The sequence below is a fragment of the Trachurus trachurus genome (genome assembly GCF_905171665.1).
Source record: "Trachurus trachurus genome assembly, chromosome: 3".
In the NCBI taxonomy this organism is placed as follows: domain Eukaryota; kingdom Metazoa; phylum Chordata; class Actinopteri; order Carangiformes; family Carangidae; genus Trachurus; species Trachurus trachurus.
Genome location: NC_139893.1, coordinates 34,956,260 through 34,981,296, shown reverse-complemented (window position 1 = coordinate 34,981,296; position 25,037 = coordinate 34,956,260). Strand labels below are relative to the sequence as shown.

Sequence of the window (25,037 nt, the reverse complement as noted above, 5' to 3'; positions counted from 1 at the left end):
ATTTTTAAGCATGTAAGATATTATTTCATAGGTAAGTTAGAGCCATTGATTGCACATCTTTAAATCAGACTTCTAGGAGAGAGAACGAGAGAAGAATAAACATAACTGGTTAAATGTCCAAAATAAGGTACAACTGTCAAAAAGACTTGAACATGCAGACAATGAAACTTTGCACTTTGCAGTGAGTAGGTATGCTCCTTCCTTTCCCCACTTACTGATGCATCTCATGTCTTTCTTTCTTTTTTTCTTTATCAGTCTGGCTCTGGCCAACAACAGCACTCTGACCATCGGCACCATCGACGAGATCCAGAAACTCCACATCCGCACGGTTCCTCTCTACGAGTCTCCCAGGTCAGTGCCCCCGTCTGACTCTGACAGAGAGCGAGGGCTCAACTTCACAACTTCAACTTCAACATTTCACACTCAGCAACTCTACACACCCTCCCGTGTGTGGGTCCTGTTACACATCTGCTGAATCATTTTTTGTTCCTTCCTTTTCTGCTTAAATGATTAAGTAACACCCATGAATCAGCATTGCTAAATACAGAGTTCCTATAGGTGTTTGATAGGCAGATAGAAAGAAGTTTGTGATTTGGGGAAAGAAAGCAAAGGCTTTCAAACAGAGGAACAAAAAGTGCTTGAATTTATATACATGTATTCTTTCCAAAAACATCACATTAGTCGTAGATGGGCTGTGTGTAGGCGTGCGAGAGCCCACACAGTCTGCCTCCACTGTAACTGAGCACAGTTGAGAATAGGGGGCGGGAATCACTAGAGGCCTATGATATGACATTAACACAATACTATTGTGATTTTGTGATATCCTGAGTAGAGTGATACACTGAGATTTATTACCTTCTTGCATCTGCAAATTTTACCAGAAGGAAAATACTAACATCTGTTTTATCTGTGAAGATAATAGTCTTGGTCTGTTCATCTCACTTAAAGGGATAGTTCAACATTTTGGCAAATGCAGAGACTACTTGCTGAAAAACTGCCCTTGGCAGGAACGCGCATCAGCGGTTTTACATGAATTTCCCTCTAAAACAACTCCGTCTTGTAACGTTCCGTTATTATCTCATAGCGTGGTGAATGTGCAGGTCACAACTTGTCCACCAGAGCGTTTTGGAGTTGTTGGATTGTGTATTTGATGAGTTTGATGAGGGAAACCAAGAAATCCCATTAGCCTCCCTAGTGTAGCTCTGAGCAGCTCACGGCTCTGCTCCGCCGTTCTAAAAATATCTTGCACCGCCAATTAAAAGTAACGAACCTGCTATGACTATAGGGATTATGGCAACGGGCTGATTTGCCAAAATGTTGAACTATCCCTTTAAATCACGTTTATCCTTGCAAATTGGGATTGTCAAGCAGTCAAGTACAAGCACATATTCAGATTCGCGATTATCTTTTTTAATTTTATTTGTTAAACTTTCACAGTTGGAATGGTACAGGTTGGTAGGTTATGCTTATAGTGTGTTTTTTAGGATTTGCGATTACCTGATAAAAGATCAATCCTTTGTGACTGTGTTTTCCACACCGTGCTGGATCGAACACATTCAAGCTTCTCTTATTTCAAATTGTTGTCTGTGAGCTTCTGTTAAGACGGCTAGTCCTCATTCCAAAACATTTTAGTAATTAACCCTCATGCCATGTTTGGTCCTTGAATTTGGTCAGGAGAGTGTTTGAAAAGTCCTTGAGTTTGATTTAAGCAACTGGAGGAAAAGCCGTGAATAAGTTACTAAAAGGTGTGTGTTGTGTTATCCACTCTCTCAGAGCTCTTTGTTTGCTTTCTCTCCCCTCTGTCTTCGTTCTTTTCGTGTTCACCCACCTCGTCGCTTTGCTTGTTCTCACTCCCTTTCCTCTCCCCGTGTTAACCCCCCCACCCCCCCCTCCGACAGGCGGATCTGTTACCAGGAGGTCTCCCAGTGTTTCGGGGTTCTGTCCAGCCGGGTGGAGATTCAGGACGTGAGCGGCACCACATCCGCCGTCCGCCCCAGCGCCAGCACACAGGTACCGCAGCTACGTCGTGTCGTGCTCGGATAATAAACACCCAAGGGCTTGTTTGTTTTGCAGTCTTATCTAACCAGGCATGCTGACTAAGAACATTATTTATAACACGGGACTGGGAGCTTGTCGGGACAACAAATGTCTTGTCCTGTTAGTCACCTAGCGGCTCTTCTGGAACTAGACCTCCTAGACAGGCGTTTAAATCTTCATGCCATCGCTCATTTCATTTCATAGTGCAAGAATTATAATCTTGACAAACTGAACCAGAATTTTCAATGTTTCTTCTTGGTAATTAACCTCCACAAAATATTATTTGTCACAAACAGTGCAGTTGTAATCAAAAATCTTAAATGAATGTTCTCATTTAATTTATAAGAGAGCGCAAAGAATGAAGCCGGAGGGCTGTTTTTTTAAAAACCGGAGTTAAATTTAGCTGTTGCTACTGTTTAAATCAAATCCCAGCTCCATTAAACACAATGATTTCTGTTTGATTTGTTGTCAGAGAACTTGACGACAGGGTTTCATTTGCCAGCAAAGAATAGCAGGACCGACATTTAAAACAGAATATCACTTGAAGAGCTAATTAAAAAAGTAATTGCAGCCAGATTTACAGAGACAGCATGTGTTGTCAGCTTCCCAAACGGGACAGGTGTGTGTGTGTGTGTGTGTGTTTGCTCTGTTTCTGTTTGTATTAACTGTTCCGGCGGCTCCGCTTTGTAAAGACAAAGCCTCTTACACGTGATGACCAGAAAGATGTTTGCCTGGTTTTAAGTGCTGCACATCTGCTGCCACAGATGGTTCCAGCTGTGCAGCCCAGCTCACACACAAATAGAGATTTCTTCTTACTTTGCTTTATTACAGCCTTTTATTAGGTTTCTCTTTGTCCGTACTTCCTGCTTCCTCCCGTCCCCTCTCATCATTAATCATCCACGTTTCTTCCAGGCGCTCTCCAGCAGCGTGAGCTCCAGCAAGCTCTTCCCCAGCAGCACCTCCCCCCACGAGACCTCCTTCGGCGAAGAGGTGGAGGTTCACAGTCTGCTGGTCGTGGATCAGCACACATTTGAGGGTGAGACAGCCAGATGTCCGTTTCCATTTGATGTCAGAGAGATGGCGCCCGTATACAGAGCCTCTGATGGTAAAATAATGTGCTCGGCTTGGAGAGCAACCAGCTCGGAGCTGGAAACTCCTTCCACAGCCACTGGACAGAAAAATGCCTGCACACTGGTTGGACCAGTCACGTTTGTGTCTGTCTGATTTGAATCCATAATTTAATCTAATGAATGTGTGTCTCATTTACTTCGCTACTATATAGGCTGTGTGACATATATTTTCATTCTCATTATTAGTTGATATCTGAAACCCAAACAGGCTCTCGATGAAATTACTGAGTGATTGAACACATTTGGCACCGCGCCAAGCAGTTCCACAATGAAGGCCACTCAGTGCGCAGGTTTTTTTTGCTTCATTCTGTTTTGCAATGCAGATTTGACTGCGCCAAGCCTTCCCTTCAAAACTCCTCCAGTCACCACACCCACACAAATGAGGGTTTGTTATTATATCTTAATATGTAAATAAGAGACTGGTTCAGCACTTTGTGTCCACAGCTGACACCGGTTGATCAATGTGCAATCAGATGACTCATGCATTTACATGTGGGGAGATTTTCATCAATCAGACGTCAGCTGGTACCGTCAGTGTGAAGGACCTGGTTGGTCACAGTTTTTTTTTCTTTTTTCTTTTTAATAAAGTGGTCTTACTCTTCAAACCATGCTGCAAAGAGGAATTGATAGTGTAGATGATTATTGAGCTGCAGCTGCATCACCAGAATGTGCAGCTGTGTCTGTGAGGGTTTGTCAGAAATGTCGTCTGCCGTCTCAGCCACACACCGTTTAAGTGGCCTGATCTCCTCGGCTGCTGCAGAATCAATATTATCTGCTGTGTTTTATGTTTTATTAGATGCACAGTTTTCTGCACCATGTTATGGAACATGTGATCCATTGTGGTGCCTTCAATTTCCCTTAGTCCCAACTCTACACGTTGTAATGCTGGGTATCTCTACTGATTCACTAAATCGATTTGATTCTGTTTCACAAGGTCCCGATTTGATTTGGTTTTTTGATTCGATCTAATTCGATATTGATTCATCAAGAGATTTTTTTTTTTTTTTTTTTTAGAGGTTATTTTTTTGGGGGCTTTTTCACCTTTAATGGACAGGACAGTTGTGAGAGAGAGACAGGAAATGGGAGGCAGAGAGGAGGGGGGATGACACGCAGGGTAGGGCCGCTTGATGCGGGATTCGAACCGGGGCCGCCTGCAGTGAGGACTATAGCCTCAACACATGGGGCGGGTGCTAAACACAGCCCCAAGATATTTCATTTTAATACCAGTTTTGCTTGGTTACGAAAGAGATTTTCACAAAACGAATGCTGCAAATTGTACAAAGATGGAACTCTCTAACCGGGTTCATTATTAAAAATATTAACATTAAAAATTAAGCCAAAAGCATAAATTGATGCACATTTATCTAACAGTCACAACAGTCATAGGTGATAATTTAAGTACTGCAATCAATATGCAGTTTTCAGCCGTTAATGGACACAAGAAAATGTGAACAGTGATTGTCATCCTCTTAGTCTCACGTGACTAGCAGAGGAAACAGAAGATGGCATACATTAAAAGATTGATCTGAGGATTTTATTAATCAATATTTGATCTTTCAAATGCAGATCAGTATGAATCGGAAAATCGTTTTTTTTTTAAAACCCTGCCCTAATATGTTCATCATCATCATCAACCTTTCTTTAACCAGGCAAAATTGCTAAGAAAACATTCTTATTGATCACCAGTGATTAAATATGGAAGCAGATAAATAAATAATGACTCTGTGCAAACCTAATTAGACCTAATACAGTGAATCCACTGAGAACACCTGTGTTGATCTAAGTGTTTGGGTGCACCATGGAGATGTCCATGTTTGTTTGTTGCACCATATTAATCGTGTTTCCCAGCAGTCCCCGTCTGACCCCGTCAACAAACCTCCATGTCGGCCATATGTTGCCTGGAAGAGAACAACAAAGGCATATTGTCTATACTGGAAACTCTTTGTGCAACACCGACAGAGCACTACACTCTGCAGAGTCGAGTTGTGCACTCACACACTTCTCCTGCGTAATGAGGGAGTGTTTTCAGCTCTTTCAGGTTTGTCACTTCCCAAATAAAGTGGTTTGGATAACAAGACGGAGCTGTTTATCCGCCTATCTGACCACACGTGTTTTCCCCCCTGCTGGATTCTGATGTAGCGATGCTGACGTGTTCCCAGACTCACACTTGTAATGAACCAGCATCCTCCCTTCAAACTAAATAACAAGACAGTCGTGGGAAAGAAAAAAACAAAACAAGAAGTAGATCCTATTAACAGTGCGATGCATTTTGCAGCTCTCACATCAAGTTTCCTGAGGGATTTGTTTTTTTTTTGTGTGTGTCTCCATCAGTTCTCCATGCCCATCAGTTCCTCCCCAGCGAGTACGCCCTCAGCATGGTGTCGTGTCGTCTGGGAAAAGACCCGTCAGTGTATTTCATCGTCGGCACCGCCATGGTGTACCCAGAGGAGGCCGAGCCCAAGCAGGGACGCATAATTGTCTTCCACTACACTGACGGTCAGTTTTTTTTTTTTTCCCTCCGCTCCTTCTGTTCTCAGCAAACAAACACAAACTCCACATGCACTTGTTCCTTGTTCCTCCACCTTATCCTGTTTGTCCTCTCATCCAGCTCATTTTGCTTTGCACTCTTCATCCCTCACCCCGTTTCATTTTCACCCCCCTCCTCCCCCTTCTCCTCCCTGATCTTGTTTTTTTCTCCTCACTCCGCGGACACTTCGTCCTACCATGCTCTTGTTTCCGCTCCTCACTTCATCATTTTCTTATCGCTATTTATCAGACGGTTCCTCCCCTTCTCCACTACTGATTCCCCTCATTTCCTTTCATGTGCTGTCGCTCTCAAGGTGCACTGCTTGCCTTTCATTTATCCTCCCGTAGCTTCTCATTCTGCCCCCGTCCTCATTCTCAATGCCTCACCTACCCCTCACATCTCTTTCACAGTTGAGTGTTTCTCCACACTAAGATCTTGTAGGTAGGTACCTGAGTGATGGACTCTGTGCTCCTCTCCTCTCCTCTCCTGTAGGGAAGCTGCAAACTGTGGCAGAGAAGGAGGTGAAAGGAGCCGTGTATTCTATGGTGGAGTTCAATGGCAAACTTCTGGCCAGCATCAATAGCACAGTGAGTACTTTTTGATGGTGTTAGTTAGAGTTTTTTTCTTTTTTTTCTTTTCAGTGACACATACCGAGCACTTGACTTCATTTTTTCTTCTGAACTGCAATTAATGTTCATGAGCGTTATAAAGACCTGAAATAAAAACCTAGCTGGAAGGTTACATTTGCTTCAGGGTTCAGTCCACTTGAAGCAAGTTCATTCGTCAGATGTTTTACAGCAGAACTCGCTGTCAAACGTTCAAGGTGTCAAGAAAAAACTTGCACTTTTGTTTGAGCCATTTGGACTGTTTCTATAGAACATGTAAAGATGTCACCTTGGGGCAGCGAGACCTTGAAACCATGTGTCTTTTTGACACCTTTGACAGTTACAGACCTAATAACTTGTTAAGTACATGAAGAAGTAACTGGCAGATTAACCGTTGCAGCTCTTTACAGAATAAGTTATCACCTAGTCCAAAGATGGAAAGGTTTTCTGCTTCTTACACAACATCACATCACATTAAATACATTTGACAGACACTTTGGTCCAAAGCAACTTCAACTGAGTGGAGATGAACCATGCAGGAGCACGAGTTAGACCTCCAAAATTCAGTATTGGGCATGTTACTGTAAGAAATTAGTTAGTTCTAGTTACTAGGGCTGTCAGAACGAACTTCGCTATTCCAACAGAATTCAAATTGTTTTAAAAATTAGAACATTCGAAGGTGGAAACTGACGTTCCGTGTGCCTTCTGCAACAACGCAAATTAAAGTTGTGCGTCACGGCGTTCGGGGTAGCAAACATGTTGATAATACAAACAATTTAGCTGTTGTGTGCGACGTCGAGCTGCAGCTTCAAATTTACAATTTTTTTTAAATTGCCGATCGATTCCGCGGACCACTTCCGATCCGTGGAGAGCGATCCGAACGGATCACTGATCAACTGTGATACGTTGCATCACTACTTATAATATTTCAATTTCCCTTCTTGAAGTTTTATATTGAGTTGGTAAGACAGGCTCCGCGATGCCGAGTTGGTTAGTTCCAGATAAACGGCTTTTTTCCAACTAGTAGTTGATAGACTGAAAAAAATGTGAAGGCTATGTAACGTACACCTTAACGGGTGTATTTTTTTGTGACGAGACTTCTTGAGTCAAGTAACGGCGCATTTTATTGTCAGTAATGGAAACAGTAACTTTTTTGATTAATCGTTGCTGGAAAAAAGTAGTACCATCAGTAACGTCGTTATTTTATAATGTCGTTATTTGTAACTCCCATCACTGTCTAGTTAGAAGTTTATTCTTTTTTTCAGATAAATAACTACAGAACTACTGTACGGCAGTGCAAGTGCTTCAAGAAAAGTTCTTTATTCAGTTTAGATTTTAAAATGAGATGTAGGATATTGTTAGCGCGGGTTGGTGAGATGTAGTCTGGTGTGACAAAGTCTGTGACTCTGCAGTCCTGGTTCGGTGGCGGTTCAGTTTACCTTTGTGGAGGCAGAGCAGAGAAAAGCCCGACAAGAACAGCCACTTAAATGTCCCGGGGTAAAGTGCAGTGGTGCAGCCGGGGTGTGGTTGACCTGAGATTATGTTAATGTTGCATGTGATCCCAAATTTAGATGTTCAGACAATTTAGCCTCTCTGTTGCCAATGTCAATGTCAATAGAGGCTAAATCTTACATGAAAAACCTTTTTTTCTTTTGTTGAATAACATTGTTTGAAGCAGACAGACACACTTCTACAAAACCCTCATTTGATTTGAACAGGATAGGCCACCAATTCTCACCTCTTCAATATTTGATAATGCCTTGACACTCAGGTAAGGAGCAAAAACAAATGTTTAAAAGTTATGAGGAGAATAACAAAAAAAAACCTTGAGAAAACGTGATGCCACACTTAGAATAGAGAACCGAGCTCCGACACCTGGCCACACCAGTCACAGTCTAGAATCCAGTAGATATTTTTTTGTTATTTGTTTTTACGTCTTGCCTTTCCTCACACAGAAACCAGTCTGATCTGGATAACCTTTGCTACGTGAAGTTTAACACCTCACTTTGGAGACTGGGTTGTGATTCTCTCAGCAGCGAGTCAACCTCTGGACGACTTGTGCATTTCAACCTCCTCCTCCCTGATTGCTTAAGAAGCATGAGATCTGCTCGGGAGGAAAAGTGCCTCCTCAGTCATTTTAAAGTCCAATATCTAAGTAGATTTATCCTATATGGATTGCTGTGTGAAATCACTTGACATACAGTTTGAAAGAAACCGCCCTCCCCCCCCTACTGTCCTATAATTCTCAGCTCATCCCCGCTGCGCTATAGATAGATTAAATGGATTAAAAGATTGAAGAGGAGCTTTATCTGAAGATATCGAGAATCAAATGGGCATGGATCACTGATATCTCAAAGCCAGCACACAGCACAGCCACTCACATCCTACCACCTGCTTTTGGTAACATTTTCTTCATCAAAGAAATGTACTCTAAATGACCTAAGTATTATATAATAATAGTTTCACAGCATCACAGATTAACTTTGACTATAGGGCTACATTTTTCCTCTGAACCTCACCATTACGCACCAGAGTTAAACAGTCATTAAAGACTAATCCATCATGGGAGTGATATCAGTTTTCCCCCTTGACAGCATCTTCACTGGACCATAATATAACATCGTGACAAGCTCTGACATTAGTTGCTTGTGAAACGCCTTCTTTTCATCATCTGAACTCACTGATGCATTATTCTCTTTCTCCTGACATTTGCTCGGCTCCAAACAGTTAACTTCATCACTGTCGGCCAGCGCAGGCTCCGTTTTTATGTCAGGATCTCTAAATCTGAGCGTGGTGCAGCGGTTTTGAAATTTCCATAGAAATGGTAGAAACGCACAAAAAAAAAAAACCCGTCGGTTCCAGCAGAAGCAGCAGAAATGCTTTAGACGTCTGTGGAAATTGATGATGAGGGACTCGGCCCAGTGACAGCAGCCAGACAAACATTTCATGCCGGTGTTTTATCTTCATCTGATTCCCAGTATTTTGAGGTCTATATTCATCTGAGGTGGAGAGTGATATCAATTTATTCAGTGTGTCATTAATTATTTTAGACACGTCTGTGTTAAAGAAATAGTTAGAGACTTCGAGTGTGAGAAGATTGATGCCACTTTCTTGTCTCGGTAAGCGTTGGTCTGGTAAAAGAAAATCCACCTATCAGCACCTCTAAAGATCTGAGTTATGAATAAAATCTTGTTTTATTTACCTTTAAAGGGATAGTTTAGCATTTTGGCAAATTGGCCCATTGCCATAATCCCTATAGTTTTAGGAGTAGGTTCGTTACCTTTAATTGTCGGTGCAAGCTATTTTAAGAACGGCGGAGCAGAGCCGTGAGCTGCTCAGAGCGATGCTACGGAGGCTAATGGGATTTCTTGGTTTCACTCATCAAACTCATCAAATACACAATCCAACAACTCCAAAACTATGGATCTAACGCATGATACGGGTTGAAATTAAATGTGTGACGGGCGATAATAAAAACAATCGTTCTTCTCACTCTACATTTCTTCGATGTGACTTCAGTTCACCACCACATCATCTGTGTCGCCAATTCCCATTTTCCTCCAAACCAAGCCTATGCATGGGTCAGAGTTTGCACACATTCTCCCGTCAAGTTTGTTTAACTTTCCAAAAACCCACATTTTTGCGTGGAAAGTGAGGTACACCACTTTCAGGCCCCGTTTTGTGCGTACGCCACGTTTATAAATGAGGCCATGCAGCAGCGTACAGTTTTGAACTTTCCCTTTAGTCGATGGGGATAAGTTCTCCTGTTGGGTGACCAAGGCAGAAGAACGGTAATAAGAGATAAACAAGATGCCGGTCACTGGATGAAGTAGAATGATAAGGAGGATTCTTCTTTTCAAGTGTAAAGGGAAAAAAAAGAAAAACCCAAATAAACAAACATTTGTTTTCGTGCAGCAGCGTTCATGCAAAGATTCACATCAAAGTGCTTCAGATAAAAGGATTAAAATGAAGAAACAAAGTTAAACAGAATACGAGAACAAAGAAAACATGGAAACAAAAAGTAAACAGTCGAACTATGAAGTGAAACTGGGGGTGGGGGGCTGGGGAAAATCATATGAAGAAAATCTAAAATGAAATGTTAAAGACTTTTGATTTCTTCTAAAAAAATTCAAACTGAGCTCCTCAATCAAAGATCTGCTTTATTTCTTTAATTTACCTTTATTTCCACACTTCTCATCCCTGAACTCACCAGAATTTCTAATTTCATTATGTCAGATGAGCGGCAATTACATCCACAGACACACATCCGCCCCTCCTGCCCCCCACCCTCCAAAACCATTGATTTAAAATGTCAGCCAGCGTATAATGGTGAGTATAATTAGCCGCTAACTGTTCATGTAACAACGTGCGATAGCCGATAACTCAGAGTCGACCCGTTCGCCGAGGCGCGTCTTATCCAGAGTGATAGCGACACGAAGCTAAGACGCTAGCTCATCCATCAGACGCAGCCGGAGCTCATTACTCATCTCCGCTGTTTTCTTCCAGGTGCGTTTGTACGAGTGGACGGCCGAGAAGGAGCTGAGGACGGAGTGCAACCACTACAACAACATCATGGCCCTTTACCTGAAGACCAAAGGAGATTTCATCCTGGTGGGAGACCTGATGAGGTCCGTCCTGCTGCTGGCCTACAAACCCATGGAGGGAAACTTTGAAGAGGTGAGATGTCGAGGAGATTTTTGAGTAGGAAAAGGAAAACAAAAGACGTTTCAACATTTGAGAACGCTTTAAGCTGAAGCAGTTTGTTTCGAAAAATGAGGCTTTTATCTTCCACATAGCTCAGTTAGGCCTGTTTGTATCATTTGTCTTTGCTTCAGATATACAGCTCGGGAAAAAATTAAGAGACCACTTCAAAATGATCAGTTCCTCTGGTTTTACTATTCATAGCTATGTGTTTGAGTAAAATGAACACTTTTGTTTCATTATATAACCTACTGACAACATTTCTCCCAAATTAGAAATAAAAATATTGTCATTTAGAGCATTTATTTGCAGAAAATGGCAACAGGTCAAAATAACAAAAACATTCAGGTGTTTTCAGACCTTGTATCATGCAAAGAAAACAAGTTCATATTCATTTTAAAACAACACAACACTACTTTTTAAACTTAGGAAGAGTTTAGAAATCAAAAATGGTGGAATAATCCCAATTTTGTAATTGCAGCAGTGTTTTTTTTATTTATTTATAATCTTCCTCATAATTAAATATGATTTGGTTCAGGTGATCAGCTAAGTAGAGTGAGGTGTGCTTGTGTTGGAGTTCAATAGACACAGGAATCGATGGCTGCCATACTTGTAGAGAAGCTGAATTATTAAGAACATTTCAGAGTGGTCTCTTTATTTTTTCCAGAGCCGTAAATATCAACACAACACACACACACATGCAGTATCTCCCAGCCTTTTGGTGAGCAGACTGTCCAAATTGATTTGTTGTGGAAAGATGAAGTGACTTGGCGATGAGTCACGCGCGCTGGCGAACACACGCTGTGGCGCTGTAATAATTCCTTCTGGGATCCTAAAAAGACTGAAATCCATTCAGTCAGAACGTTTTATTAAAGCGGCTCAAAATTTTTAGATTGCAATGTGAAACCACAGAAAACGCCACGTTTCCTTGAAGCGGCGAGAATCAATATTTTTTTTATATTATTACCAACGGATCGCGTTTGTTCTGACAAACCCGCAGATTATCGTCAACCGGCTCTGTAACTCATCTGAGCTCTGTGGGACATCGGGGGGAGACTCTGAGCTCAGTGGGTTTTTTGTGTGGTTTTTTTTGGTTTTCCATCCTCTGAGCTTTGCTGTTTTGGTTCGGCCCGGCTCTTCTCAATCAGCTTCATGCAGAATGCAGCCGTTAACAGCATAAGAGCTCTGAAATTCTGTTACTCCGCCGCCTGCCCAGCATCAAACAAAAACAGACAGACACATTTAAGAGTCAAGCTGGGGAACACAGTGGAGCATTTAGCAGCCGAGGAGGCAGATAGATCCCTGAGGAGCTGCTGAGACCCAAAATGGAGCTAAAGCAGAGGAAATATCAGACTTATATTCTTCCCTGATTTAACTCCTGCTGATTGGCTTCGATCAGCACCACGTGAACTCAATACTCAATACTCAAAGCAATACATACGTCCAATTATATGTCAGGCTCTGTGCAGACGTGCGAGTGTGGAAGCGGTAAACAAGCGAAAACTGGAAAGTGGGACAGACGGCATCATAACACCAGAACGGCTTGACAGTATTTTGATCCAGGAATTGCGAAAGTAATTTGTATGCAGCCTCTGTCAGAAGAAAACCGGCGTCTAACGGCTCAAACAGAGCGATGTGTAACCAGGTTCACCACAGGCGTGTGGACGTTAACTCGCGAGGTACGAACGGACGCAATTTCCATTTAATCAATGGGGAAATGATTGGTTAGAGATATCCCCTGTTCACCTGCACGGAGGGAACAGATGCTGGTGACGTTCCAGGATGCGAGCGCCTTCAAGGGCGTTTAAAGAGTCTGTCTCACACTGACACATACCGACTGTGTGCTTGGATTGCAGCACATGTTTGCTCATAGATAATTCAGTATTTACTGGAGACGAGACCCAACCAGCTTTCGGGTTGGGCAGCTCCGCGTTGTTTACTGTTGTCCGACACGTCTTGTGTTCTTCAGCTATAGAATAGATTTTAAAGTTCTGCTACTGGTTTACAAATCACTGAATGGTTTAGGACCAGAATACATGAATGACATGTTAGTAGAGTATAAACCCAGTAGAGCTCTGAGATCTACTGACTCAGGTCAGATAGTGGAGCACAGAGTTCAAACCAGACATGGTGAAGCAGCATTCAGCTGTTATGCTGCACACAACTGGAACAAACTACCGGCAGAACTGAGATCAGCCCCAACTGTGAGCACTTTTAAATCCAGGTTAAAAACATTTCTCTCTCGCTCTGGCTTTTAACTCTGTTTAATGTAAACTTTTTTTTTTTTTTCATTTTTAAAAAAATGTTTGTTTTATGCAGTTATTTTTAAATGTTTTGTCTAAAGCACATTGAGTTGCCTTGGTATAAAATGTGCTATATAAATAAAGATGCCTTGCCTTCTTTGGCCAGATTGCTCGTGACTTCAATCCTAACTGGATGAGTGCGGTGGAGATCCTGGATGATGACAACTTCCTGGGGGCGGAGAACGCCTTCAATCTGTTTGTCTGCCAGAAAGACAGGTGAGGGGAACACCATAGTTACTGTATTTCAAACCCTGGTGCACCGACTGAGCTTCTCTTGCACACCAATTTCTGCATCTTTTTTTTTTTCCAAGTTTACTTTAAAAGTTTACTTTATTTGTCACATATTATTATTATTATTAAGTAAAAAAAGTAATTACAGTGAAGTTCTTACGTACCTTTGGTCATTTGCATAACATAAATAGAGATGCAAGAATATAAAAAAAAGAGAAGAATATCTAAAAACGAGAGAAGGTGGAAGTAGATTTTAAAAATATAATGTGCGATGGCAACCAATTAAAAAAAATATATATATAAAATCATCATCATATATTATATAAAACTAAATAAATCATATATATAATCTTTTTTTTTTTTTTTTTTTATTCTGTAATCATTCTAGTCCAGGGAAAACTGAAAGTTTCTATATCACCTTCAGTATTGATCCAGTGCAATCAGCATGGTGTCGTTAGGAGGCCCCTCCGCCTCCCGCCATGCTTCTTTAAAGCTGCATCATTGATACAAATGCGGTGCAGCAGCCGCTGTCTTTGCATTTGTTTAGGAAATTATGAGTCATTTTGCCACCGAGCTTTTAGCTGCTTGGCTGCATTTCTCGCTAAAGTCACTTTATTATTAGACAAGTGCTGAGTTCAAGAAACGGGAACAAGATGTGGTCTGAAAGTGAGCGCGTTCCATTTATGCCACCACTTATTTTCCACCTAATACATCAGGTCGGACCACTCAATGCTTTTGACCTTTATTTTTGTATCACATCTCTTTTCCTGTTGCTCTCTCCTCTGTTCCTCATCCTTTCATCCATTACCTCTCAATCATTCCCTGACCTTTTCCACCATCTCCGATATCTCTGGTCCTTTTGTGTTTCTTTTTTTGTTCTTTTTCTTAATCGATCACTCTTGCCCCCAACAATTTTTTACTTCGCCTTTGACATCTTTCTTTTTGTTTTTACTCGCTCCTGCCTTGAACCCTCTGCCTCCCGCTTGTTCCTAATCCTTCCCTCTCCTCTCTTTGTTTTCCTCCCCCGCTGTCTGTTTTGCGGTCAGTGCGGCCACCACGGATGAGGAGCGGCAGCACCTGCAGGAGGTGGGGGTCTTCCACCTCGGGGAGTTCGTCAACGTCTTCTGCCACGGCTCGCTAGTGCTGCAGAACCTGGGCGAGAGCTCCACACCCACTCAGGGCTCCGTGCTCTTCGGCACCGTTAATGGCATGATAGGTAGGTGCACGGGCAATTTCACACTCACAAAGGCACTTACACTCACTCACACACAAACGTGTTAGTGGGTCAAACACTAACCTTTCCTCTTTACTTTCCTTAAAACCTCTTAAAGACCTATTTCTGTACTTTGCAGAACGAGCTTATTTGCTTTTGTTGCTGGGCATTAGATAAGACGATTTTCTCAATTTACCCAAAGACTCGGTTATCTTAGTTTAGCACAAAGACTGGAGGGAACCGGCTCTGTCCAAAGGAAACAAGGCTCCCAACACCTCTAATTAACACATTCTATTGTGCTAATCTGATCTGTATCGAAGTTGAACTGTAAAAATGAAAAGATTCAGGGCTTTTACAAGAATGTTGCATTTTTGGACTATTTTCTCCTAGAGTCTTCATGAATAAAAAGTGTGGCACTGTCTATTTAACAGTAAGGCTACGCAAGAGTTTCCTTTGTTTTTGTTAACCTTTGAATTTTCTTCTAAATAGTTAGTTCACCCACATCGTAAAAGCCCAATCACATCTCATTCGTATTCCTACCAGTAAGATTGGCAGAGGGAAGGGCTATGAATATTCCCCTCCAAAATAAAAACAGCATTACTACACTGGAAAGCTTTATCATATTCATCATAATATATTCATATCAGACCAGCAGTAAAAAGGTTAAGTAATTCTGCTGGACTTGATGTGCTTCAGCTGCATCTTACTTCACTCTGGATAAATATAGATGTTCTGATCTGGAACTAGTCTGACTGAACGCAATTAAAAGATGAGGAAAAATCAATAAAAACACCAGTCTCACATTTTAGCAGACAGATTACAGAGCATGCGCAACATTAATCCCGGCCTGTTTTTTTTTTTGGCTGATGGATTTTTTTGATTAGATTTTTAAAATTATAAGCATGTGAGGATGGATGGTTTAATTAGAGGTCCTTTGATCTGCCACTGGTCCTCTCACCTCTTTTATTTACTAAGTTTGCCAACGACTCAGTCAGCGTGTCCTTGGTCAACAATGTTGCCCAAGCTGTTCTGGATTAGTTTGTTATTCGGCCTCATTCTTGAACATTCATGTGGCAAAAATAAAGGAGATGTCAGCTAAAAAAACAAAAGAGGTGTCATCTGATTTCAGGAAAAACCCTATTGCCATCGTATTCAGTGGTATCAATGATGTGTGTGCATGGAAGTACAAATATATGAACTTCTCAATATTGACCTTTGAGCATCATGTCTAAAAACCCACCAAGGCTTGTGTTTTTATCACTTTTGAGAAAACCTTTTAATGATTTTTTGTGGTGTCACCTCTGTTACCTGGTAGCAGGTTTACTTCACCACAAAAACAAAAACAGACTCCAAGATCTAGTGAGCTGTGCTGTAAATTGCAGAAACAACCATGAGTGAACTTAAACTTCAGGGTAAGAGTTGGAGGATTTAAAAAAAGCCCAAGTCAGTCCAAGTAGACCACAGCCATCTTCTGTTACTGACCTTTAAGCTGCTTCAGTCAGGCCACAGGTAGCAACACTTGAGTAAAAGTGCAAGTGTCCCTTGGTAAAAGTTAAAGTAAATTTTTGAATATTACGCAAATACAAGTCTTGAAATATCTGATTTGACTGTACTTAATTTGATTTTCCCAAATGATTTCTGATATTTAAGTTTTAGAACTCAAGGTCAAACAAACAAAGTAACGAGAGAACGCAGACTTTTGTTTCTGGACTAAATTGTGACTTCTTTATAGTGAAGCATGATATAAATATGTATCAAACTCACAGACCTCTCCAGGACATTTTAGACACAATTCCCTCAAATTCAAGGACAAAGACAGATTATTTATGTACCCACAGCGGAGGCATAAGAGGCACCAGTAGGAAGAATCCTTCGATGCAACAAACAAAAACATTTCCTGTTAATACAGCCATCAGGTGTGTAATGTTACATCTGAACTGAAAGGAAATGTATTGGTGTCAAAGTTGCCAGAAATGTAAATGAGGAAGTTAAGCACAAATGCATTAAAAAAAATTGCAACAACAAGTTGATCCTCTGGGATGATAAATCCTTCCTTGACCTCGGCCCTGGAGACCAACAAACGAGGCGGCAACTCTAGTTCAATATTAGACAGTAAAATGAGTGAAAATGAACATTAAGTGGAACTAACTGAATAAATGGTTCACCCCCAGTTGTTGGTTTGAGACAGAGCGCAGACACCATTTGCATATCAAGCATTTCCAATAATCATCAGGCTGCAGTAATGGGAGCTCAAACCCCCCTGTCAAAACCATTTATTCTAAACTCTTTCCATTTCAGAAGGGGAGGGGTGTGGGGGAGAAAGGGCGAGAAATCAGTTTTACACCTCATTACTCAGATTTAAACCACTAACTTTCAGCTCGGCTGTTAATGACGGCAGAGCTGAAAAACAGGGAGAGCACATCATTCGGACACAGGAGTCATTTAGTGGATGCGCTCCCACAGCACCAGCACGCTGCGCATTACATCACCCCGACGCCTTCTGCCATTCTTTAAAAAGTCTCCGAGGAAAGTTTTAACAGGAAATGAAAATCACCATTGTACAGTAGAAACTTCCCGCGGTAGCCCATAAACCCAAACGGGCCGCAGTGCGTAATGAAGAAAAATGCCCCTGTTAGTCCTATCACTCCTCCATATGGTGTGATGTATGAGATGTTTTGGTGGAAGAAGCTGCAGGATTCTTCCACCCAGAAGGAAATGGGCAAACTTTTAATAAAACTTGCTGAAAACTTCGACATTGTGTGACAGGAAGATAATCAAGTAGATGAGCAGAGCACACCGTCATTTGATGGTTTTTAACATGTATTTAATGCTCACCCATAAAGATTAGATTTTACTTTGCAACATAAAGTAGCTCCTTCTGACTGGTGACAGTAAAATGAAGAGGAATGGTGTCATCAAGTGGACAATTTGAACTCTTTGCTTGTGAAAAAAGGAAATAATTGCATCACTAACGATCAACTAGAGAATGCATTTCCTGAAGGAAATACGGGTGAAAGCTGGAAGCTGAATGAGCTGAATAAATTGTTGAAACAATGCTGAATTAAGTGAAGAAACTGCTGAAGCAATCTTGAAGAGATGAAACAATATACGAAGAGTATGAAATGGTTGGAAATTACTTGAATTGTTGAAGATTAGTATGAAGAAATTGAAAGTCTGAAGTCTACTCAGATTTACTTAAAACTGACAGCTTCGGGGCGGTGCGTGGCGCAGTGGTTAAGGCGGCCGCCCCATGTAGAGGCTACAGTCCTCAACGCAGGCGTCCCCGGTTCGAGTCCCGTGTCGGGCAGACCTTTCCTGCATGTCATTCCCCCTCTCTCTGCCTCCCCCTTTCCTGTCTATCTCACTATGTGCTGTCAAATAAAGGCAAAAACGCCAAAAAAATATACTTTAAAAAAAAAAAAAAAAAAAAAAAACTGACAGCTTCAAAACATTTTTGAACCATTACTAATATAGATGAAACAATATCTGAAGAGTAAAAGTAGAAGATGAAAGACGGAGGATGTATGAAATGGGTGGCAATTACTTGAATTAGTGAAGAATGAAGGAAATATTTGCGTCACTAATGATCAATTATTCATCAGTAAAATTAAATTTTTAGGTCAAGATGATGAACATTTTTCCATCATCTCAAATGTGATGTGATTTGCTCCTCGCTTCTGGTTTTACATGACTTCATGAATACATCAGAATTTATCACCTCTGGCATTCATGACACTTCAGCAAAACATCACATGTCATTTTGTCAGGTTTCCAAACCAAATTTTCACTGAATTTCCAAGAATTCAGTAAAAGATGAATGTGTTTCTGTCGGTCGCTGTGACTGTGAGATACACACACTCCTCCAGTCGTGTAAGCTTTTAAAGCACTGCAGAAGAAAAAGACATAAAAAGATAAATTCATTTAAATATGATGTAAATGATGACTGATGTAATGAATGTGACAAAATATCATTTAGTCGCATTTTACAACAAATCATATCCTAATGTTCCGACTTAACTAAGGCAGAAAAATTTGATTTGAGATTAGCCGTAAAGTTTTATTTTGGCTTTTTTGCATTTCCTCTCTCCTTTCAATGCTTGCTGTGAACCAGGAGGTGTTCATGAAATCTTTGGTTACCCAGAGCAAAAATTAAAAAAGAACAATGAAAACAAACAAAGGGTACAAAAGAGCAACACACGTCAAAATGTGAATATGAAAAACCATCACACTAACAATACTTGTCAAGTCTGTTCAGTCTCTTTTTGTGAAAAAAAAGAAGAAAAACAGCACCTTAAGCTGACCTGAATACAGCAATTAAAAAAAAAAAAAGTTTAAAATGTTAGTCCATAATGAAAAAAAGAAGACTTGAGTGTAAATTAGTATGAAGTATCCATCTTCTTTTTAACTATTCAGTGAGTAATATTTTCAGCCCTGCTGTCGTCCAAACTGTCCCTGGCAGTTTTTCCCCCAAACTCCAACTCTTCCAGAGTCTCACACGCCCATAAACAAGCTCTGCATTACAAATCAGTGTACCTCCTTGTGCTGTCAGTTCCAGTGCAGATTATTTCCCCAGAGCATCAGAATAATGCACTCGCTCTCTAAGTAGAATTTCTAGTGGAGAGGAAGGCACGCTACTCCCTCAAAGCTCTGCGCTTCACCAGAAATCACTCTAAAATAAAACATTTTCGAAAAGCTCCTTAATTATTAAAGTACTGAAATCACTACTTCCCTCCCAACATGGTCGCTCCATACGAGCATGAAACACGCTTCTGGACGATCGCAATCACACTCTGATGATCTTTGATTCATTATGAGGCTTTTGTGAGAGCTGAAACGTCTTCCTTTACTCTTGCTGATGAGAAGTTAAAGGTGATTTGTATTTGCTGTAGTGGCGTGCAACACCGGCTCTCTTGTGAACTGACCTGTGACCTGTGTGTGTGTTTGTGTGTGTTAGGTCTGGTGACCTCCCTGTCCGAGGGCTGGTACAGTCTCCTCCTGGACCTGCAGAACCGTCTCAACAAGGTCATCAAGAGCGTGGGAAAGATCGAACACAGCTTATATCCTTCTCATATTCATACGTGCAACTTTCCATCTGTCACCACGGCAACACAGACGATCTGTACTGTTCTGACCGATGGTGGTGTCTTGTCGTCAGTAAAGCCAGGCGGTGAAGGGACAATTAATGAGTCACTTTAATGGACATCGCAGGTACTTGTTAGAAATGTAATGCACATGTCCAACTGACCACATGGTCTCTGTGAGATTAGTATAAAGAGCTTTAGAGGAAATGAATCAACAACAGTTTTGATAATTTGTTAAAGGGATAGTTCAACATTTTGGCAAATTGGCCCATTGCCATAATCCCTATAGTTTTAGCAGTAGGTTCGTTACCTTTAATTGTCGGTGCAAGCTATTTTTAGAACAGCGGAGCAGAGCCACGAGCTGCTCAGAGCTACGCTACAGAGGCTAATGGGATTTCTTGGTTTACCTCATCAAACTCAAATCAAATACACAATCCAACAACTCCAAAACGCTCTGGTGGACAAGTTGTGACCTGCACAATCACCACGCTATGAGATAATGATGGAACATTACGAGACAGAGTTGTTTTCGAGGTAAATTCATGCAAAACCGCTGATGCGTGTTCCCATCGGGGGCAGTTTTTCAGCAAGCAGTCTCTGCATTTTTGCCTCTAAAACAACTCTGACTCGTAATGTTCCGTTATTATCTCATAGCGTGGTGAATGTGCAGGTCACAACTTGTCCACCAGAGCGTTTTAGAGTTGTTGGATTGTGTATTTGATTTGAGTTTGATGAGGTAAACCAAGAAATCCCATGAGCCTCCATAGCGTAGCTCTGAGCAGCTCCCAGCTCTGCTCCACCGTTATAAAAATAGCTTGCACAGACAACAAACCTACTCCTAAAACTATAGGGATTATGGCAATGGGCCAATTTGCCAAAATGTTGAACTATCGCTTTAAGCATAGAAGCACTCTTAAAAAAGAGTAAACCAAGTCTTATTAGTGTAAGTGTGACATTAACTGACAGTTTAATGTCAGTTAATGGGGTGTTTTCTTTATTTTGGATGTGAAAAGGTTTATTAGTTAACTAGGAAAACCAGTATCAGAATAATCAGAGCCTAATGTGCAACAGAAGCCAGCAGTACAGTTAATATGAAGACAAAGAACATCTGAAATTGTCATGTAGAGATAATTATTGTAAAAATAAATTCATATATTCTATTTTATGAATTAATTACATTTGTTATTCATTAAAACCTGCAAACAGTGCATCTTGAGAATGAGGAGGAAAACAAAGGTGATTATACTTTATAACCCAGATAAGTTGTAGTTGTATCTCACAAACTGTATTAAAAGTTTCTTTTCTTTTAAAAAAAAGTCGACTTGAATGTTTTGCATTCCAGTGTAGTTAGGGTTCAGCCTAAACAGCAGTTGTTGACAGGCTCAGTGGTACCACCGGCGTATCATAATTTCCTGACTCTGCCTGGAGCCTGGCCCTCTGACCGCTGCTGTTTTTCATTAGAGACGCGTCCACATTATGCTGAATATTTCTTCAGCATGGCCTGAGGCAAAAAGATATACGATATTGTACCTAAAGTTTGACTTACAGGAAAAACAGCGGCCTTGTATTGATTTCTCCTTGACTCTGCCGCACCTGGAGGTCCTTCCACACCGAGCGGAAGACAGAGCAGGCCACGGGATTCATCGACGGGGATCTGATTGAGAGTTTCCTGGATCTGGGCCGGGCCAAGATGCAGGAGGTCGTCAGCACTCTACAGGTAGGAGCGCATGTTCAGCGCTTATTGAACCAGATGACGTGTTATCTGCCTATTTTCGTGTATCTTTATTTTTCTTGTCCTGCTTTCACAAGACAAAAATATGGATCCAGTGAGTTTCAGTGCTGTGAGAACACTGAAGAGCCGCGCTGCCAGTTTGTTGGCAGCTCGTTAGACCTGGAATAGGCACAAATATGAAAGTTATTTTCTGAACACACAGAAGTGAGCTTATTATTAGAGATTAGGTCTAACAGAAACATCTGGTTAAGAACCACATTATCATTTGTGTTTTTGACTTAAAGCAACGCTGAACTTTTCAAAGAGCCTTCCGACATTTTTCATGCGCCGCTCCGTTGCTCTGTGAGAGAGCGCTGGGGATAAGTTTCGCGGCAGAACAGGTGGCAAAACCACTTTTGGCAGATAAACAAACAATTGTGTTCTGCTTTGTGTTCCGCTTTACTCTCATTGCAGTTCATAAAAAAATACACTGTCTGAAGACCAGGCGATAAAAAAAAAAAAATTGAACAAGCTATTTGCCAGACGACTCCTTTTTACAGCCAAGATTCTACTAAAGTTCTGCTTTTGGAACCTGAAACATAATTGTCTGAAAATTAGGGCTGCAGTCATGATCAGTTCCAACATTTACTATTCTAATAGTTGTTATCATTAATCAATTAACAGTTAATTCTATAAAACATCACAATGACACTCTGACATGTCAAGCCAAAATTGCAAAGATATTCACTTGAATGATAAGAAAAAGAAAAACTGTAGAATCTCAAATTATGAGAAAATGAAACCAGTTTCTGATGTTTGCATGAAAACAGTTGAAACTATTAACTGATTATTGATTAAAAAAAAATTATGGATCAATTTAAACAGCTTATTTGCTCATTTATGTTTGTGGCTTAATCAAAAAGCTTTAAAACCTCAGTGGTCACAATCAACGATGGTTTAATTTTTACTAAGTCCATGAACATACTGTATATTGAGTTAAAGACGTATTGCAAACAGTGATGCAGTAAATCAGCTTGACAATCTTCAGTCAGCTTAACGCTCTATTAAAGCATTGCATCAACTGAACCCACCATTTACTGAAATCCTTATCCTTGAATAAACTTAAAGAAAAACTTTTAATAGACATTTCTGAAAACCAATGAAGATCTCCAGCTGGTGTTACTACAGTACTTGTGCCGACTGTCTTCTTCTACCTCTCTTGAAAAGGAACCTGTGCACCTCCTTTTTTTCCCAAGGTGTAACCCATCACTTAAGAACAGGCTATGTTTATTGCAGTAGTTGAGTGCTATAATGGCTTCACTTAGTGTGAAGTGGAGGTGAGTTAAGAATAGGGAGCCTGTGTGGGTTAATAAGTGTCAAACTACTGGTGAATTAGTTATGAGCAGGACACGACTTTAGAACGGAGAAGATGTACTGAGTTAGAGAGACTTCATTTAGAGTTATGCAGACATTGTTAACAACTGTACTTGAAGGTTATGTTACCTCTAGGTTTTCTTTTATGATCTCACATGGATGTGAGCGTCATAAATCCTCAACGGCACTTGGCCACCTGTGGATAGAAGCTGTTTCATAGTGCGTGTTTTAATTGTTCTGCATCTCTATCCTGAGGGAAGGGAGGGTCCATGTCCAGTGTGGGTGGGGTCACTCTTTCCTCAGCTCCCGCCACAGGTCACTGCAGGTCCTTCCTGTCCTCCGCAGAGCAGCACAGTGCAGCAGTACAGTAGGTCAGGAGGCTCTCGGTGGTGGCCTGGTAGAAACTAAACCAGCTGTTGCTTCAGTATATGTTGGTGCAGGTCAGCTGGACTGTAGACCCCCAGGCACTTGAGGCTGTCCACGCTCTCTCCCTCCTCTGCAAAGGGCAAAGGCCACATTCATTTCTATAAGTCTATTATCATTTCCGTAGTTTTTTGTTGTGTTGAAGTTCAGGTTATTATCCTAACTCTATTGTGCCAGATGTGGGCTCCCATCTCTGTAGGGCATGGACATGCAGAATAAGATATTAATAAATGCCTTATAATGACAGGGCCCCAGACTGCCCCTATGTAGTCATGCAAGTCATATTTCATCTACTTGCGAATGTGCAACCAGCGGATTTGCAGTTTGTTTTTTTAACACTGATGAAACGAGTCAGTGGCATTTCAAAGAATCTTGAAGCTGTCATTACAGGTGTCAGCCCAATCTGTGTAAGGATCATGACTGAAAAGGAAGTGAATATTTGTTTTGCAAGTCGATTTACAGCGTGTGCGCCTAAATGTTCTGCTTGCAATCCTGAAATTTTAAAGGGATAGTTCAACATTTGGGCAAATTGTCCCATTGCCATAATCCCTATAGTTTTAGGAGTAAATTCATTACCTTTAATTGTCGGTGCAAGCTATTTTTAGAACGGCGGAGCAGAGCCGCGAGCTGCTCAGAGCTACGCTACGGAGGCAAATGGGATTTCTTGGTTTCCCTCATCAAACTCATCAAATACACAATCCAACAACTCCAAAACACTCTGGTGGACAAGTTGTGAGCTGCACATTCACCACGCTATGAGATAATAACGGAACATTGCGAGACAGAGTTGTTTTCGAGGTAAATTCATGCAAAACAGCTGATGCGGGTTTCCGTGGGGGGCAGTTTTTTGGCAAGCAGTCTCAGAATTTACCTAGAAGCTCTGAGCAGCTCGCGGCTCTGCTCCGCCGTTCTAAAAATAGCTTGCACCGACAATTAAAGGTAACGAACCTTCTGCTATGACTATAGGGATTATGGCCAATTTGCCAAAATGTTGAACAATCCCTTAAAGTAAAGGGGTCACTATGCTCCTGGAAAAAAAAAAGGTTAGTCTGGAGCCCTGGGTTAATATGTGCACCTCAATATGAACTGTTACCAAGATTGACAGATGTCTATAAAATGATACCAACTCAAAAAAAAAAAAAAAAAGCAAAAAATAAAAGGTTGGAAGAAAAACTGAGCATCGTCCCTCTCCATACATCTGTCTGTTTATTTGTTCAGCTAATGAGACTTTAGTGGGGATGGGTGTGTCTCAAAAGCGCGGCCTCATTGCTTTGGTGTCTTTCAGATCGATGACGGCAGCGGTATGAAGCGTGAAGCCACAGTAGACGAGGTCATTAAGATTGTGGAGGAGCTGACGAGGATTCACTAACCCCTCCACCATCCGGACCACGGCTGAGAACGAGTTCCTGGGTGGGACGATGGGAAAGAACGACGAGGAAGGGGAACGGTTTGGGTTTTTGCAGATTTGTAAATAATTATAAATAAACAGTCTGTGCATGTTCGTCCTTCAGACTTCAATGATTTGTCAACCGGTGGAGACCCTGAAGGCGCTAGACGATGAGTGCGACACTCCTCATTTTAGACAAAGAGTCTCTAGGCGAAGTGCGTAGCATCCTGTTTGGACAACCATAAGACCAAAGTAACGATATTGGTCAGAGTGTGTTTGAGCTTGTGTGCGCATGTGTGATTGCGTCTGTGTGG

General features: G+C 41.3%; 1 protein-coding gene across 1 annotated transcript in view; it reads left to right on the top strand.

Annotated features, from left to right (window-relative positions):
• ddb1 (damage-specific DNA binding protein 1) overlaps nt 1-24,837 on the top strand; it is a 57,318-nt gene extending 32,481 nt beyond the window's left edge. Inside the window, exons 17-27 of the mRNA XM_084001676.1 lie at nt 256-351; nt 1,899-2,010; nt 2,950-3,073; nt 5,499-5,663; nt 6,187-6,281; nt 10,806-10,976; nt 13,410-13,519; nt 14,581-14,750; nt 19,702-19,804; nt 21,422-21,545; nt 24,622-24,837. Of these exons, the coding sequence (XP_083857802.1) occupies nt 256-351; nt 1,899-2,010; nt 2,950-3,073; nt 5,499-5,663; nt 6,187-6,281; nt 10,806-10,976; nt 13,410-13,519; nt 14,581-14,750; nt 19,702-19,804; nt 21,422-21,545; nt 24,622-24,705 (1,354 nt within the window). The 3' untranslated portion in view covers nt 24,706-24,837. The remainder of the gene's footprint in view (nt 1-255; nt 352-1,898; nt 2,011-2,949; nt 3,074-5,498; nt 5,664-6,186; nt 6,282-10,805; nt 10,977-13,409; nt 13,520-14,580; nt 14,751-19,701; nt 19,805-21,421; nt 21,546-24,621) is intronic.
• Nucleotides 24,838-25,037: the final 200 nt, after the last annotated feature.